Source organism: Hippopotamus amphibius, chromosome 13 (assembly GCF_030028045.1).
Source record: "Hippopotamus amphibius kiboko isolate mHipAmp2 chromosome 13, mHipAmp2.hap2, whole genome shotgun sequence".
Classification (NCBI taxonomy): Eukaryota; Metazoa; Chordata; class Mammalia; order Artiodactyla; family Hippopotamidae; genus Hippopotamus; species Hippopotamus amphibius.
Genome location: NC_080198.1, coordinates 38,662,345 through 38,677,483, shown reverse-complemented (window position 1 = coordinate 38,677,483; position 15,139 = coordinate 38,662,345). Strand labels below are relative to the sequence as shown.

Here is a 15,139-nt window from a genome sequence, read left to right as displayed (position 1 = left end):
TGAAAGTTCTGGACTCAGAGACACCAAGGGAATCTCCTAGGGCCAACAGAGCTCAGACCACCGGTCGGCCCACCCGGCCCACGCTCTCTGGCCAGCTGAGAGGGCAGGACCGAGGCTCCAAGTCTTCCCCTGACCTGAGGCGGTGGGGACAGAGTGGTGGGCGGAGGGTCCTGCGCCTTCCCCTAGGTGATGGCGGCCAGACCTAGCTCCTGCCGAGCGGAGACGTCGCCACACACCTGTCCCCGCCTCCCGCTCTGCTACACCTGTCCCAGGCCTCCCACCTGTTCCTGTTCCCCTCCCACCAGTCACGGCAGCCTCACCTGTCTCCGGTTCCCCACCTGTTCCCGGCTCCCTCTCCATGTGAGACCAGTACCCATCTGCATGCAGGGCCCTCCCCCTTGCCCGCGGACCCCGCCTCACCACCGCGCTGGCAGGCATGCAGAGCGGGCCGCCCATTGCTGTACGGCATCCAGATCTTCTTCAGGGGGTTCTGGGTCAGTTCTCGTGGGGACGCCATCCTGGGGCTGGGATGAGTCGGACTGCGCTGCTTCCAACCCAGCAGCCGGGCCACCTCGGGCCACTCGAGGCCCCGCCCCTAGCCCCGCCCCTCCCGAAGCGGCGTTGACGCCAGTCCCACTCCCCGCCGGCCCCGCCCCGGAACGAGTAGGCTCCACCCCAACTAAAGGGCGCCTGGCCTCCGACCACGCATGCCCAGCTCGCCTACGACCCCGTTTTGGACCAAGCGGGCCCGCCCTTCATGCCAGGGTGGAGGATGCGCATGCCCAGCTCCCCACAGTTTCCAGGCTGGCATGGTGCAGGCCACGCCCTGGATGCCGGAGCCCAACACACCCAAGGCGAGCCAGCTGATTTGCGTAAGCCTCACCCACGGCTTCGCCCTGGGCGCACCAGGCTTACCCCCAGAACACCCGAGGTCCCACTTCCCGTTCTGCGTGACCTCAGGGCCCCCAGGAGGAGGGGTTTACATGCGTTGGTGTAGGCCTGCGTGACCCTCAGAGCTTGGTTGGTCAGGACCAGCCCGACGGCCCGAGTGACTCTAATCACCGGCCCACTGGCTCGGTTGTCCACTCTGCCGCGCTCTTTCGGGCTTGCGCCCCAACCCTCTCACCTGCTCCAAGTTCCAGGACTCTCCACTGCCCACAGGAGCAACCTGCTTAACCACGCTGAAAAAGCTCTTTTATCTCATAGACAGGGACACAAGACAAATCTCAAAATTAATCGCTTTTCTCTCTTTGCCTTAGCTGCTGGGGAGCTCGGGCTAAACTCCACTTGGAGCACGTGAGCAGGACCTAGTAACCAAGCTCCTTGGGGACTCACTGAGCCCTGACAGTATCTTATTTCTCCTTCCAGGATTTCATTTTTACCAATTACAATTTAAATCATAAGTTTACACATTTTTTTCTTTAATGAACCTCCGCCTCTTCATCAGAGAAATGGAATATGCACTGTCATCAATCTTACAAGATTCTGGTATGGATTAAAAGTGTCAGTGCCTGAGAAATCCATTCTAAAGCACATTAATGTTATCACTTATTATGTTATTTATCTCCCACCTGTCTCTAAAAATGCAGTGGAGGCAAGGGGCAAGGGAGAGAGCCTGCATTCGGGAACACCTGTCTCGTCTCCAGTCCTACCTGTCTCCACAGCCCAGCCTCTTAAGCCCCGCCAGGTATACTTTCTGCCCCAGACCTTAGCTGACACTACTCGAGCCTGGATCACACTGCCCTCTAGCGATGTCCTCCGTCACATCCCCCAGCGGGATGACTGCATCCCCAAGTTCTCTCTGCTTAATGTGTGCCCAGCCGGGATCCAGGAGCTGGGGCATGGAGAAAAGGCTCCACCCAGTGTACCACAGGGGCAGCACCCCTCCTTCTGCCCTCCTTGCCACACCCCTGCCTTGAGTCAGTCCTCCAAGTCACAGCCCAGCCCTTCAGATCCTGGCAAGGACCCTTAAGATGACTGATACAGATGCCTTGCCCACTTCACAGGAAATGAAGGTTAAGGAGGTCCATGTGCTAGAAGTCGACGCAGACCTTCCCTGGAAGCAGCTCAAGCTGCCTCCCCGGGGAATGCCCTGCCTCAGACAGAGTCGACCACTTCCTCCTTCTTCAGCCTCCCTTTTCAGTGTCCACCATCCACCTCCTTCCCCGCCTCATGCCCAGCAGCTGGCACACCCATGGGCAGCTCCTGATGAGCAGGATGCCCTTAGTGACCTGTCACCCACTTCCTACTTCTCCAAAGCCACTCATTCTGTTCCTGACACAGTCAGCCCTCCCGTCCATCTCCTGGCCACTACCGAGGCCATCCTGGGGCCACCCTTGCCTCAGAGACCTTGTCACCACACACCCACACCCTGTCCAACCCCCAGCAGTCATTGCAAAGGCTACCTCTTCTAACATCCACAGATACCCCACACATTCTCAGGCCTGCCATTCTCCTCCCCAACCCTCTTGGAATGCTAGTTAAAGGCTGGGGGTAGGGGACAGCCACAACAGGGCAGGAGGCCAGGGCTATGTCTGAAGCCATCCCCATGTCTACAAGTCTGAGTCTGGCTTTCCAGGAGAAGCAGTTGCTCTGTACCTCCCACTTTCCCCCAAACAGTCTGACCCTGGGCTGACCCAGACATAGCCTCCCAAGCCCCTATATCCAGTGTGAGGCCTCATGTCTACAGCAGGAGGGGAGCCTGGGGCCCCTCCCCAAGGCCAGGGTCTACATCTGCTCTGACAATATTCCCCATCTCCTCTCCATTTCATTTCCCAGGTAGGAAACTGAGGCGGGGAGAAGGGCCCAGTGTCACAGAGTCGCCAGCCCACAGTGCAGGATGGACTCAGCTCAACTCCCAGCCCGTCAGAGCCTCACCTCCCACACCTTGTACTATAAACCACATATCCCATCTCCACACCTGCGCTCTTGCATGTTCCTTCCATTGAAATGCTCTCCTGGCTTTCTGCTCCCTTAATGTCACTTGATGTCCAATAGAATAACTGGCCCTCGTGGCTTTCCCTCCTTGGGGCCATCCCAGAGTGAGGCAGCTCTCCTGGCCCAAGGATGGGAGGTGTGCCAGGACATCAGTGTGCACTTGTGTGTGAGCACATCCTGCTCAGCCTTTCCCCTCTGGGAACTTGCCTGGCCTGACCACTGGACCATCCTCCCAGTGTCCTAGGCCACTAGCTGTGAGGTGTCCTCAGTCTTCAGTCCTCAATGCTCAAACTCTTCCCAGTTGCCGTATCTGCTGGCCAGTCCTGGCCAAACCGACAAGCCACTCTTTGCAGCATAAAAGCCCAGGGACCTCAGTGTCTCCCACACAGACCACAGGCCAGTGCACGAAAGCATGGTGTGCACACAGCCATGCATGCACACACACTAACAAGCCCTGCACACAGGCTGGCGCAGAGACAGGCCAGCTGCAGTGAGGCCTGCTGCTCTCTGCTGCCTCCCTTCCCCTTTATTCCCTCCTCCTCTCCCCTCTGCTGCCACTGGGAGGTTGGGGAGTTCCCAGGAGTTCCAGCTTCCTCTGGCCATTTCTAGCCAAGGATCATCCCGTGTCTCCCTGGGTCCAGAGCTTACACAGGGTGTGAGGTTCCAACTTGGGGATAGAAAGCCCTGTGACCAAGCAGTCTGTGAACCCTGGTCTGCACTTGCTGATTCCAGCCTGGCACAGGACACATAGTAGTGCTCAGAGTGACTCAGGACCAGCCAGAGCACACAGTAAGGTGCTCAGAGAGGCTCATGACTGGGACAGAGCACACAGTAGGTCCTTAGAGCAGCTCAGGACCGCCACAAGGCACACAGCACACAGTAGTTGTGCTAGAAATGCTGGTTTAAGGGCTAAAGTCACATCATATGAAAAACTTCACAAGTGAGCCTCTGGACCTCCCCAAACTGGTATGAGCCCCGAGGGGGGACCTGGACAAACATGACCCCTTGGAGGCCAGCAAAGGGCAGAGCAGGAGGCCCCTGGGGAAGCTCCAGCTGGCTGTCCCTCCCCCTGGACTGGAGGAAGAAGCTATATATAGTTCCCCACTTGGCCCAGCTCCTTCTCCCCTGCAAGGCGCCAGTGTCCCCCCTCCTCCATGCCACTGACAGGCTGATGCCCCCTCAGAGCACCCCTATTCCTGGAGAGGCCCCCAACACTCTCATACCCCTTCCAGCACCACCTCCACTTCTCCCAGGTCTTTTCCCAATCCCCCCGCCCTCTCCACCCTGCCCCATGCCTACCCTGGCTGCTGCTCCCTGACCCGGGGTCCGTCAGGGAGCTGCCTCCTTCCGTGCCTCTGTTCATCCTGCAACCGAACTGGCCTGGGCCGCCGCCCCCTGCAGCTAGGAGTCGGGCAGCCCAGCCCTCCAGGCTTCGGAGAGAGCCCGGCAGGCCGGGTGGCCCCGCCTCTCCAGCCCCGCCTTGGGCCCGCCCCCCAGGGCTGCGGACAACTGTGAGATCTCCGCCAGTGCCCCCGGCCCCCGGGAGCAGCCACACTTCCGACAGTGCTACCTCTCTCTCCAGCCCTCGTTTGCCCTCGTCCCCAGCTGGAGTCGTCTACACTACTCAGAATACCTGCCCCATCTGCAGGCAAGCCTGGCCACACTCTCCAGAAGGTCCGTCCCATCTCCAGCACAGGAATGGAGTTGGAGTTGTGAGATTAGGCAATACCTATGCCTTCCACACCAAGGGACAGGTCAGTGAAACTGGGATGGGCGGAGTGGATAGAGGAACAGCGTAGCCATCTGTGACTCCGCCCTTGTGTGTCACTGCCTGGGTGCACGCGACAGTGTGACTCTTGTCTATCCCGTTCTCCAGTCACTACATTTATTGAGCTCATTCTGCGTGCCAGAATCTTCATGTACATTATATCACTCAAGGCTCACAAGAAGCTTGGTGGCATCACTCTGCTTTACAGAGGAGAAAACCGAGGCTTGGAAAGGTGAGTGCGTTTGCTCTGGACAATTCAATGGAGGGGCAGTTGAGCCAAAGCCCCAGCAGCCTGAGCTCCCTTTCCCCTGAGCCATGTGTGTCCAAGGGCAGAGGCTGGGTACGCGGGGGCGTGGGGAAGACAGTGCTGGCTGTGTGTTGAGTGTGCTTCATGTAGGTTTGGGGGACAAGCTCCTGTTCCTCCCAGCCCCCTCACATGCCCTCCCCTTGCTCACACGTACTCACAAGCTGTTAGATACACAAAGATGCAGCCACACATGCTTGCACACCCACACACACACAAGGCAAGGCTGCCACAGCCACAGACCTCCCACATACGACCTTCTTTCTGTGCCTGGAGATGACCCTGATGGCCGCATCCACCTGGGGTGGGTGCTGCCTCATGCATGTGACCCTCCGCCAGCATTTCACTGTGTGGTGACCTGTAGGGGGACGGGGCAGACCTGTGGGTCTGGTCTTAGGTGGGCTGGTCTCCGATGCAATGATGGTCTCTTGTGTTGAGGTTCCTGAAGGTGGCATTAAAGGGACCACATGTGATGGTGTCCCGATGTTCTGTGACTGGACAGGACAAGTGGGACCCAGACATGATAAGACTCCATGTGGTAGTGACCTTCCATGGTAGTGTCTAAGCTGTCCAGATGTACTGTAAGTCTGTGGGGCTCCTAGGAGTGGCAGGACTCCACTTGGCAACCGGACACAGCAAAATCCAGGCTGTCCAGACACACTGGGACTCGGTGAGGCACTCTGATATGATATGACAGCACATGGCAGTGACCCCATGTGGTGGAGTTCAGATGCACCGTGTCCAGATGTAGTACCGTCCAGCTCTGCCGCTGCCCTGCAGGTCTCCCTAGCCAGGGTGGCTCCATCACCGTGATCCCCTCCCTCGGGCTCAGCGGCGGCCAACATGGGCCAGGATGCGGGCATTGGCAGTGGCCTGCTCCCTCGCAGCCCTGGCCCGGGCCTGCTCCAGTAAGATCTGCAGGAGGCCGAGGGGGACATCCAGCGAGAGGGTGATGTGGGGGCCAGGGCGGGGGCCAGGGCTGGGGTGGCCCCAAGCAGAGGAGGGGTCTGTGGTGCTGGCTGAGGGGCTCTCCGAGGTCACAGGGCAGGGAGCGGCCTGGGGAAAGTTCTGAGGGAGGAGCTGGAAGCCTGGGGTAGGGGCTGCTGGGACAAGCAGGGTCCTGCCCAACGTCAGGACCATCAGCACCAGCAGAGCCCACCTGGTCATCGTGTGGTCAGGCTGTGAGGAGAAAACAGGTTCAGGGCAGGGGCTCTGGTCAGCTATGGCCCATGGACAGAGACAGATGGGGAAAGTAGAGAGACAGAGAGCCACCAGGCCAGGGACAGAGAGACAGAAACAGAGATGAAGGGACAAAAAGAGAGATGCAGTGAGACAGAGAAAAAAGAGCCAGGCAGAGAAGGGGTCAGAAGGACAGAAAGAGTGAGAAAGAGATAGACAAACAGATGAAGAAACCCAGAGACAGAGAGCCACAGGTACATCTAGATATGGATGTATTTTATAGAGAGAGAGATGGAGGGGGGAGGACAAGAACAAGATGAAGAAACGGAGGGAGGGAGGACAGAGGGAGAGGGAGAAAGAGATGGAGATGAATGAGAGGGAGGCAGAGCAAAATAGAGGGAGAGTGGAAGAAAAAGACAGAAATTGCCCCAGAGGCAGAGTGATGGAAATAAGGGTGCAAAGAGAGGGAAACAGAGGGACAAAAGGGGAGCCTGAGGGCTGAGCAAGAAAGCTTGTAGCAGGTTCAGGACAAAGAAAGACAGAAATGGGGGTCCTTAAGGCAGGGAAGTAGCCAGAGATCCCAGGGCACCTCAGGTCCAGAGACCTCCACTGACCCAAATCCCAGATCCACTCAACCCCAAAGGCCCTGCCCATTCCCCCTGACCCCAGTCCTACCAGTAGCAGCCTCCTCTGGGATAAGCTGGGGCCAGGCAGTGCTGTGCTGTGGTCTGCCCCTCTGCCCTCTTCAGGGCCCATTTATCTCCCTCAGACTCTGAGCTGAGAGCTGGGGCCTGTCTCCTGGCTTGAGGGAGCCCCCCACCTATGATTCATTCCCTCCTGGGGTGGCACTGAGGACATATCCTCAGCCCCTACCCTGTCTTCTTTCTGGGGACAAGCTGGGGACTGAGGGTCACAGGACAATGACCAGGGCTTGACAAAGGGACCTTGTACTCACTCAAGATAGTACTGCCCTCCTAGGGAAAACCTGCCCCCCCTGACACCCACACCTCCCCAAACAGTCACAACAGGGGCCTTTTAAAACAGCAGCTTTAATGCCCCCCCAGAATCAGCACCATGTCATCACAGGCTTGTGTCAAGGGGCGGGTCAGATGCAGTCACATCCGCTCACTGCCCACAGCCAACCCCACACTGAGTCATCTGCCGGGGAGGCAGGAGCCACAGTGGGGGTTTGTCCACAGGGGGGAAGGCTAGACCCATGGAACAAGTCACTGAAATAACGGACACACTCGTGCACGCTCACGTGCACACAGGCCTCTAGCACCAAGGGGAGGGACAGCAGGGTCCAGCTGAGACACCGACTCCTCCAGGGGACGCTGAACTTCAGCTCGTCAGCTGCCTCAGCTCCGGGCAGCACCTGCGTGGGGCAGGTTGGGTTCAGACATCTAACCTTACCCAGCACACAGGCCACAGCGAATGGGGAAGCTGAGGGCATGATGGGTATGGGGGCTCTGTCCACAGAGGGATCCTCACTGAGGTCTTTACGGGAGGGAGCGCCGTGGGGGACCATACTGGGGATTCCACATAGAACTGGGGTTCTCTGTTCAGCTCTTTGGTCAGGGGGGTTTCTGTCCCAGGTCCCCCAGTCTGAGGGGGCTTCAGACCCAGGACCCTGACCCCAGACATGATCTGCATAGGCCCCTAATGGGATGGGGGGGGTTATGCCCATACCTGTCCCCTGGCTCTGGGCCACCGGGGGCAGGCAGCGGCGCTCACAGGCCTCACGGGTCCCAAAACGGTTGGCATTCCCTCCGCAGCCACCATAGACAAAGGGGTGACAGGCCTCCGTGCCACCTGCCACAGCCCGATGATACCAGCGCAGGGTGTAGGCAGTACAGGAGCCCTCGTCCAGTGGAAGTGAGCAGGGGTCTGGGGCTAGTGGGGGTCAGAGAAGTCAGCAGGGATGGGCTCTGCCTGCCCCCCCCAATCCCCTGTGGGCCTGCCCATTCCCCTCTCTCACCGTCGCCATCCCAGGAAGCCTCGGGGTCCTGGTATTCCTCCACAGAGTACTCGGAGTACTCATACTCATCGTCCTCAGGGGGCACCTGGCCTGCGCGCATGGCGGGGTGTGCTGTGAGCAGGCCCGCTGGGGGGCCAGCTTCGTGCTGCCCAACCCTGGCCCTCGGGCGGGCGGGCAGCCCTGGTGTCCCACGTGTGTGCAAGAGTGTCCCCTGCCTGTGGCACGGGCCCTGCACGCGTGAGCGGACCTGTGCGTGTCTGTGCTCCCGCCCCGCACGCCCCAGGGCCCCAGGCGTCCTCACCTTCCTCCTCTGCGTGGGAGACGCGGAGCACTGGCACAGGGTGGAGCTGGGGGCCAGCGGTGTCTGCAGCGTAACTAGGGAGGGGTCCTGGAGCCAGGAGCAGGGGCACAGGGCCCTGGGGTCAGCGCGGTGGCCGCCCCAGCCACGACCCTGCTGTGAGGACCCAGGTAATGGGCACCGGAGGGGCCTGGGCTGAGGAAAGTTCCGGGAGCAGAAAATACCAGAAAACTACTCACGTGATCCAGAGGCGATAAACTGGCCCTGGCAGGCTGGAGGAGGCAGAAAGGGGGCAGGGAGAGAGACAATGACAGAAATCAGGAGACAAAACAGAAAGAGGCAGGGAGAGAGACACGCACACGGGGGCAGAGACATATAGGGGGACAGCAGGAGAGAGTGACAGACAGGAGAGAGAGCAAGGGAAGCAGAGGCGGAGGGAGAGAAAGAGAAAGAAAGGAAGGGGAGACGCAGACAAAGGCAAGAGAGAAGTTGGGAACAGGCCCCACAAGGGGCAAACGAGAGAGGGAGAAGCAGCCGGTCCGGAGTCGGCAGGCACGGAAACGGAGGGAAAGCAGCGTGGAGAGAGGCGGGAGACGAGCTTCACTCTCGGATGCCCTGGCTCCACGTCAGGCCCCGGAGAACCGGCTCTGCTCACACCTCCACCCCCTCCACGCGTGGCCATCCTGGGCACCCAGGAACACTACATGTCCCTCCACCTCTGCCAGGGTCTCCGACTGGGGAAGTCCTGTCAGCATGTCTGTCCTGCAACAACTGTGTGCTCTGTCTCCACCCACCTCCTTGACTGTGTGTCCCCTGAAAGCTCCGGGGATGCTGCCTGCCCCTGTCTAGGGGTGCGGGGATGGTACCCAAGAGACTCTGGGCTGGGCCCCACTCACCGCAATGCTGACTCATCTCCTGACGCACAAGGCCCCGAATGTCATCCTCCTAGGAGGCAAAGACCACAAGGGTCATGAAGAACCAGTGGATCACGGAAGGACAGAGGGTACATGATGCAGGGATTATGGAGGGACAGCGCTGACTCAGGGTCCAGGCCCCACCCCCCCACCCCACACTCACTGTCAGCGCAGCTTCTCCCTTCTCACCGCGGGGCCCTGCAGGTCCTGGCCGCCCCTATGTGCAATGGATAGGACCAGGCTGTGACCTCTGATCTCAGGGACACCAGAGGTCACCCCAACCTTTGACCCCAAGCCCAAGAATCCCCACTCACCTGCTCCCCTCTCTCTCCAGGGGTCCCAGGGGCCCCAGGGGCACCCACCACACTCTCTCCAGGGGGACCTCGTTCACCCTGTGAGACACAAGGACCTAGTGAGCAGGGTCAGAGGCAGTGGGCGGTCAGAAGTAGGACAAACTGGGAACATGGGTTCAGAGGCTGGGGCAAGGATGCTGGCAGAATGGGTGGCAGAGTCAGAGGTCAATGAGGTTGGAAGGGTCGGTGAGGTTCAGGGGCCAGGAGTCAGAGTCAGGGCCCCTCACCTTCTGGCCCTGAAGTCCTTCAGGGCCTTTGGGACCAATACTGCCAGGTGGCCCAGCGGGACCACTGGAGCCATCATTGCCCCTGGGACCTGGGAAGCCCCCAATTCCAGGAGGCCCCTGAGGAGAGATAAGTCCTGATCAGTGATCAGCGTTTCCAAAGATGGACCCACTTCCAGAGAGTACAGTCTCCTCAATTCACCATGACCTTATCCTCAACTTACCCGCTCCCCTTTCTCGCCCTGGTCACCCTTGGGTCCTGGCTGCCCATCAAAACCACGGTCACCCTGGGAACAGAAAGAAGCAGGAGAGTCCATCTGCCTTAGCCTCCCTCAGCTCGACCCCCATAAGCCCCCAGGCTCCATGTCCATAACCTCAAGTACCTGTGGCCCTACCAGCTGGACACCCGCAATCTGCCACGATCCCCATGACCATGACCCCACTGTGATGCCCCTCGCCCTTAATCTACCTATTTCCCCTGCACTGACCTCCACCTGCTGTAACCCCTTAGCCCTGAAGCAGTGCTGCTCTGCCTCCCGTCCCTTAATCCTAAATGCACACTGTGGGGAGTTCCCTGGCAGTCCAGTGATTAAGACTCCGCACTTCCACTGCGGGTGTGTGGATTCAATCCCTGGTTGGGGAACTAAGATTCCACATGCTGCGCGGTGTGGCCAAAATAAAGAAAATGCACATTGTGACCCCAACCCACCCTGAAACCTCAAGACCGGCCCCACTCCACCCCTCAATGTCCCAACCTTTCATGACCCAAAACCTTGCTTGACCCAAAGCCTTCATGAGCCTACCATGCCCTTCCCTGCCTAATCTCAAACTCCCGATGTCCACTATTGAAAGACCCCGTACCTTGGGACCGATCAGGCCCTCCTTCCCAGGGGCCCCTGACTGGCCTGGAACACCTGGCTCCCCCTGGAGAAGAGAAGACATTAGCCAGGGCCTGGCCCACCCCTCCGCTCCTCATTCTGGGGGTGCCCCACTCTCACCAACTCTCCTTTGCGTCCTGCCAGTCCTGGGCGGCCCGGGGGCCCAGCTTCTCCCTGCAGGGATCAGGTGGAGGGGTCAGCCTTACGCCCCAGGCCCCATAGCCCCCCACATCCCCACCCATATCCCCCATCACCCCTGTACCTTATCTCCCTTCTCTCCATCAAGGCCACAGGCTCCCTTAACCCCCCGTTCACCCTGAGAGAAAATAGAAATGAAAAATGACTTCCAGATATTTTACCCTGTAACCCCTTGACCCTGAAACCACTCTCCAAACTGGCCTTAGATACTCCAACCTCTGACCTTCCAACCTCTGACCTAACTCCTCACATTCAACCCTGCATACCCCCACATCTGACCCCCGATACCTGACCTCTCACCACAGATACCTCACCCTCCAACATCAGGTCCTCCTGATTAAGGGAGAAAAAAAAAAAAACAGCCCCCTTCCCACCTTGAGGCCCCGGAGACCCATGAAGCCAACATCTCCTTTGTCTCCTCGGACACCAGGGACTCCATCTTTTCCTGGGGATCCCTGGGGGGAAGGGGTCAATGTGAGGTTGGGGAGGTCAGTGAGGGATCAAAGGGAATCAGTGGATGTAATGGACAGGGAACACCACAGGGGTGAGAATCTCACTGAGGGACAGAGGCACTGGAAGGGCAGAGTTTTCCACAGGGACAAGGGTCACCATGGGCGGGGTCACCATGTGGGTGGAACCATCATAGAGGCTATTGTGAAGGTAGGGGTCCCTGGACAACATGAGAGCGCTGGTTCACTATAAGGTCAAAGGCCACCACATGGGGATGGGGGCATCTTACCGGGTCACCAGGGATCCCTGCAGCACCAGGCTCACCCTGTGGGAAACACAGATGGGGGAAGGCAGATCTTCAATGTGACTGTCCCCCGTGCTGGCCTGTCTGCTGCACATACAGCCACTCGGTGACTGCAGTCGGGGCCCAGGCTGCTCAGGGAGCCCGTGTGAGCACATATGGGGCCAACAGCAAGGGAGGCAGGAAACCCTCCAATGCTCAGAGGACAACCCTGGGACAGGCGTGTGTGACGCATGGCTCTGGGTCTCCGCCTGGGGCAGGACTTGCCTTGGGTCCCGTGAGTCCACGCGCTCCCAGCAACCCAGCTGAGCCCTTGTCACCAGGCTCTCCCTTGACGCCCTGTGGGAGTGACCAGGAGAGGGACACATCAGGACCAGACCAGGCTGAGGGCTCAGAGAATGGCTGGAACCTGCCGGCTGGGGCAGAGCTTGCCAGTGCTGCTCCCACGCACTGCCCCATGGCCCTTCCCTTCCAGCCTGCGCCCCAGCAGGGTGCAGCTGGAGACTGTGGCTCATGGGGTGCCTCATTTCTCACCCCAAGATCCCCAGATTTCTGCCACTCCTCTTACCACTGGGCCCCTACCCCTACCCCTACCTGGAGTACCTCTAACAGCCAAGAAGCCCCCTTCCCGTCCCCACAGGCCCTCTCACAGAGCCACAGTCCACACATCCAGGCCCTTGAGCCCCGCTCCGATAGAGCCCCCATCCTCTCAGCCGTCCCAGAGAGTTGCTGCAGCTGACAGAACTCCCTCCCCTATGACCCCCAGAAAGCCCCTTCCCATCCTCCCCTCCTGTCCTCACAGACTCTCCATGGAGGCTCCCAGCCTGCAGGACCCCACCCCCCACCCTTCATAGAATATCCCACCCTCATGCCCATACCTTCTCTCCGGGGTCCCCACTGTCTCCCCGAGGTCCTTTGTCACCATCTATGCCCCGAGGCCCTCGTTCACCCTGGGTAGGGTCAGAAATCAGTGTCAGGAGCTAAAAGTCCCTCACCCTCTGAGGGTCTGAGCGCTCAGATGCCCTGGCCCAGCCCACACAGAAGCCCTTCCCGCACCCATCTGCACAAGGACCAGACCCACTCACCATGTCCCCCTTGGCACCTCGCAGCCCCGGAGGCCCCGTTATCACAGCTGAGTCACCCTGAGTGGACGGGGGCAGTCAGAGGAGTCAGGAGCACCCTGGGTCCCCTGCCCTCCCCCATGCCCACACTCACCTTGTCACCCTTTAGCCCTGAGGTTCCAGCGTCACCCTATTGGGTGGAAGAGTGTGAGTCTCACCCAAATGCAGAAGCCCCAAACCCTGAGTTACAAGATCCACCCCTGCCACACTCACCCCGGGGGCCTCTTCCCCACATCCTTACCTTCTCCCCACGCTCCCCCCGGCTGCCTGGAGGGCCCTGTATGAGAGAAGATGGTGAGTGAAGGGAACCTGTAGGGACTCGTGGGGAGACAGCTCGGGGGGCAGGGGAGCACTGGGGGGCCCGGGGGGATGCGGGAGACAAAGGACCAGAGGGTAGGAGAACCAGAGGGCTGCAGAAGGCTGCAGAGTGTACAGAGGGCACAGAGGGCACAGGCAGGGGACTGAGTCCCACCACTGGCTCTTTCCCCACCGGGACCCACCACAAGTCCTCGAGGTCCCTCCAGGCCGGGGCGGCCATCTTCACCCTGGATGGTGACATTAGATTCAGTGACCCAACAAGTTGGAAATCAGAGATGAGAGCTGTGTTGAAGGAATTCCCAGGGTGGTTCCCTGCAATGGCCATGGGCACAGAGCAGGACATACGCACCCGGACACCTGGCTCCCCACGCTCGCCTCGGGCCCCAGGCAGCCCTGCTCCAGGGTCTCCCTGGAGATCAACAGGACACCAGGGATCAGTGAGGGGAACTGGTAGGGGACAGAGGGTCAAGGGAGGTTGGTGGAGGTTGGAGGGTGCGACAGGGGTCAGTGGAGATTGGAAGATGTGACAGGTGTCAGTGGGAGCTGGAGGGGGTGACAGGGGTGCAGGAGAGAGCCAGCAACAGTGTCCCGTCTACCTTGTCTCCTTTGAATCCAGGGGGTCCAGGTGCTCCCTGTGGGCAGAGTGAGGTGAGGGTCCTGTGCCCTCAAAGGCACACATATCTAGCCACACAGTGTGGCACAGTCCCCAGCATAAGTCCCCACACGGACAGACTCCAACACGCAGCAATCAGAGACATGGGGTGTTGGGGCGCTTCTACTCACCGCTGACCCAGGTGGCCCAGGTGGCCCCAAGGGACCTGGGGCTCCCTCTCTCCCTGGGGGGCCTGCCAGACCCTATGGTAAAAATGAGGCAAGGGAGGTGAAGGGTGACTTGGGAACCTTCCTCCGGTGCTGTTCTCCCCAAGACCAGGAGCCCCCTTGGCAGGGCTGGGCTCCCTTCTCCTCCTTACCCACTACCAGATTCAGAGGTCCTGAAGTCACCAAGTCCCCACATGCAGCCCTCAGTGCCCTTACCCGCTCTCCACTGGGGCCGGGCTGACCGATCTCTCCTCGAGGGCCTGTCTGACCCGGGAACCCCACAATACCAGGAGCACCAGAGGGTCCAGGAGGGCCCAAGTCTCCCTGCAACAGAGATAGCAAAGGGAGGAATGGCCCCAGCAGGACCCCTTCCCAGGATTAGCCCCAGAATACCCTCTTCCTCCCACCTCCTGGCCCCCTGCCCAACCTGCTGCCCCCACCACTAGCGATGAGGCATTGTTTTACCTTTAGACCTGGAGGACCAATTGGCCCAGGGGGCCCGGGAACCCCAACAGCTGGGTCACCCTTCAAGGGAAAGGGACTCAGATCAGGCTCAGGGAGTCCAGAACGATGACCCCCAGCAGGGATGCTTTAGGGCACACATACCTTTTGGCCTTTGAGTCCTGAAGCCCCTTTCTGACCCTAAAAAAAACCCCAAAAACAGTAAACAGCACTTGAGAGCAGGAACATAAACCAGAGCTCAGGTATGGCGCTAAAACATTCCCACGGGAGCTCAGAGGTGATCACGGACATTTGTGACCAAGGATGTGAGTGCAGATACATGGGAGTGCGGTAGGAGCAGGAACTCAGATGTGTCCCATCCCAGGGAGCTTGGACGTGACCACAGACATGAGCTCAGATACAGGAGCACAGACAGGGCGGGGAAAGGGGCAGCAACCAACATACAACCAAGGAGAGGCCACAAGAACTTCCACGTGTCCTGACCTGGAGATCAGACAGGAGCATGCGTGCTCAGACACAGGGAGGAACAGAAGACCTAGGACAGGCACATGGAAGCCAGGAGGCGCGACCCCCATGTGCTCCTGGAGCAGGACCCTAAATGCTGGACTGCTTGGCCAGGCTCAGGTTCAGTTGTGCC

The 15,139-nt window shown here is 59.5% G+C and overlaps 3 protein-coding genes across 8 annotated transcripts in view; all 3 read right to left on the bottom strand.

Annotated features, from left to right (window-relative positions):
• PFKFB4 (6-phosphofructo-2-kinase/fructose-2,6-biphosphatase 4) overlaps positions 1 to 4,322 on the bottom strand; it is a 57,350-nt gene extending 53,028 nt beyond the window's left edge. For 3 of the 6 annotated variants that reach the window (XM_057704544.1, XM_057704542.1, XM_057704541.1), the window contains exon 1: positions 421 to 572. In XM_057704544.1, coding sequence (XP_057560527.1) covers positions 421 to 517 — 97 coding nt within the window. In that variant the 5' untranslated portion in view covers positions 518 to 572. Of the gene's footprint in view, positions 1 to 320; positions 372 to 420; positions 573 to 4,236 lie in introns of those variants that run through there. The other 3 variants (XR_009048683.1, XM_057704540.1, XM_057704543.1) reach the window with 2 other exon arrangements.
• Positions 4,323 to 4,825: 503 nt separating this feature from the next.
• Positions 4,826 to 6,176, bottom strand: UCN2 (urocortin 2). Its single transcript, XM_057706436.1, has one exon. The coding sequence runs from the start codon at positions 6,174 to 6,176 to the stop codon at positions 5,838 to 5,840; it is 339 nt and encodes a 112-aa protein (XP_057562419.1). The 3' UTR covers positions 4,826 to 5,837.
• Positions 6,177 to 7,218: 1,042 nt separating this feature from the next.
• COL7A1 (collagen type VII alpha 1 chain) overlaps positions 7,219 to 15,139 on the bottom strand; it is a 30,676-nt gene continuing 22,755 nt past the window's right edge. Inside the window, exons 93-119 of the mRNA XM_057704925.1 lie at positions 14,647 to 14,682; positions 14,506 to 14,565; positions 14,257 to 14,364; positions 14,005 to 14,076; positions 13,818 to 13,853; positions 13,571 to 13,630; positions 13,404 to 13,448; positions 13,145 to 13,180; positions 12,998 to 13,033; positions 12,868 to 12,924; positions 12,661 to 12,732; positions 12,050 to 12,121; positions 11,771 to 11,806; positions 11,406 to 11,486; positions 11,096 to 11,149; positions 10,954 to 11,007; positions 10,817 to 10,879; positions 10,180 to 10,242; positions 9,959 to 10,075; positions 9,693 to 9,770; positions 9,542 to 9,595; positions 9,361 to 9,409; positions 8,704 to 8,736; positions 8,468 to 8,554; positions 8,167 to 8,256; positions 7,878 to 8,081; positions 7,219 to 7,563 (exon numbers count right to left, since the gene is read on the bottom strand). Of these exons, the coding sequence (XP_057560908.1) occupies positions 7,547 to 7,563; positions 7,878 to 8,081; positions 8,167 to 8,256; positions 8,468 to 8,554; positions 8,704 to 8,736; positions 9,361 to 9,409; positions 9,542 to 9,595; positions 9,693 to 9,770; positions 9,959 to 10,075; positions 10,180 to 10,242; positions 10,817 to 10,879; positions 10,954 to 11,007; positions 11,096 to 11,149; positions 11,406 to 11,486; positions 11,771 to 11,806; positions 12,050 to 12,121; positions 12,661 to 12,732; positions 12,868 to 12,924; positions 12,998 to 13,033; positions 13,145 to 13,180; positions 13,404 to 13,448; positions 13,571 to 13,630; positions 13,818 to 13,853; positions 14,005 to 14,076; positions 14,257 to 14,364; positions 14,506 to 14,565; positions 14,647 to 14,682 (1,770 nt within the window). The 3' untranslated portion in view covers positions 7,219 to 7,546. The remainder of the gene's footprint in view (positions 7,564 to 7,877; positions 8,082 to 8,166; positions 8,257 to 8,467; positions 8,555 to 8,703; positions 8,737 to 9,360; positions 9,410 to 9,541; positions 9,596 to 9,692; positions 9,771 to 9,958; positions 10,076 to 10,179; positions 10,243 to 10,816; positions 10,880 to 10,953; positions 11,008 to 11,095; positions 11,150 to 11,405; positions 11,487 to 11,770; positions 11,807 to 12,049; positions 12,122 to 12,660; positions 12,733 to 12,867; positions 12,925 to 12,997; positions 13,034 to 13,144; positions 13,181 to 13,403; positions 13,449 to 13,570; positions 13,631 to 13,817; positions 13,854 to 14,004; positions 14,077 to 14,256; positions 14,365 to 14,505; positions 14,566 to 14,646; positions 14,683 to 15,139) is intronic.

Excerpts from the sequence above, each read along its gene's own strand:
- UCN2 (XM_057706436.1), bottom strand. The coding sequence starts at position 6,176 with ATGACCAGGTGGGCTCTGCTGGTGCTGATGGTCCTGACGTTGGGCAGG.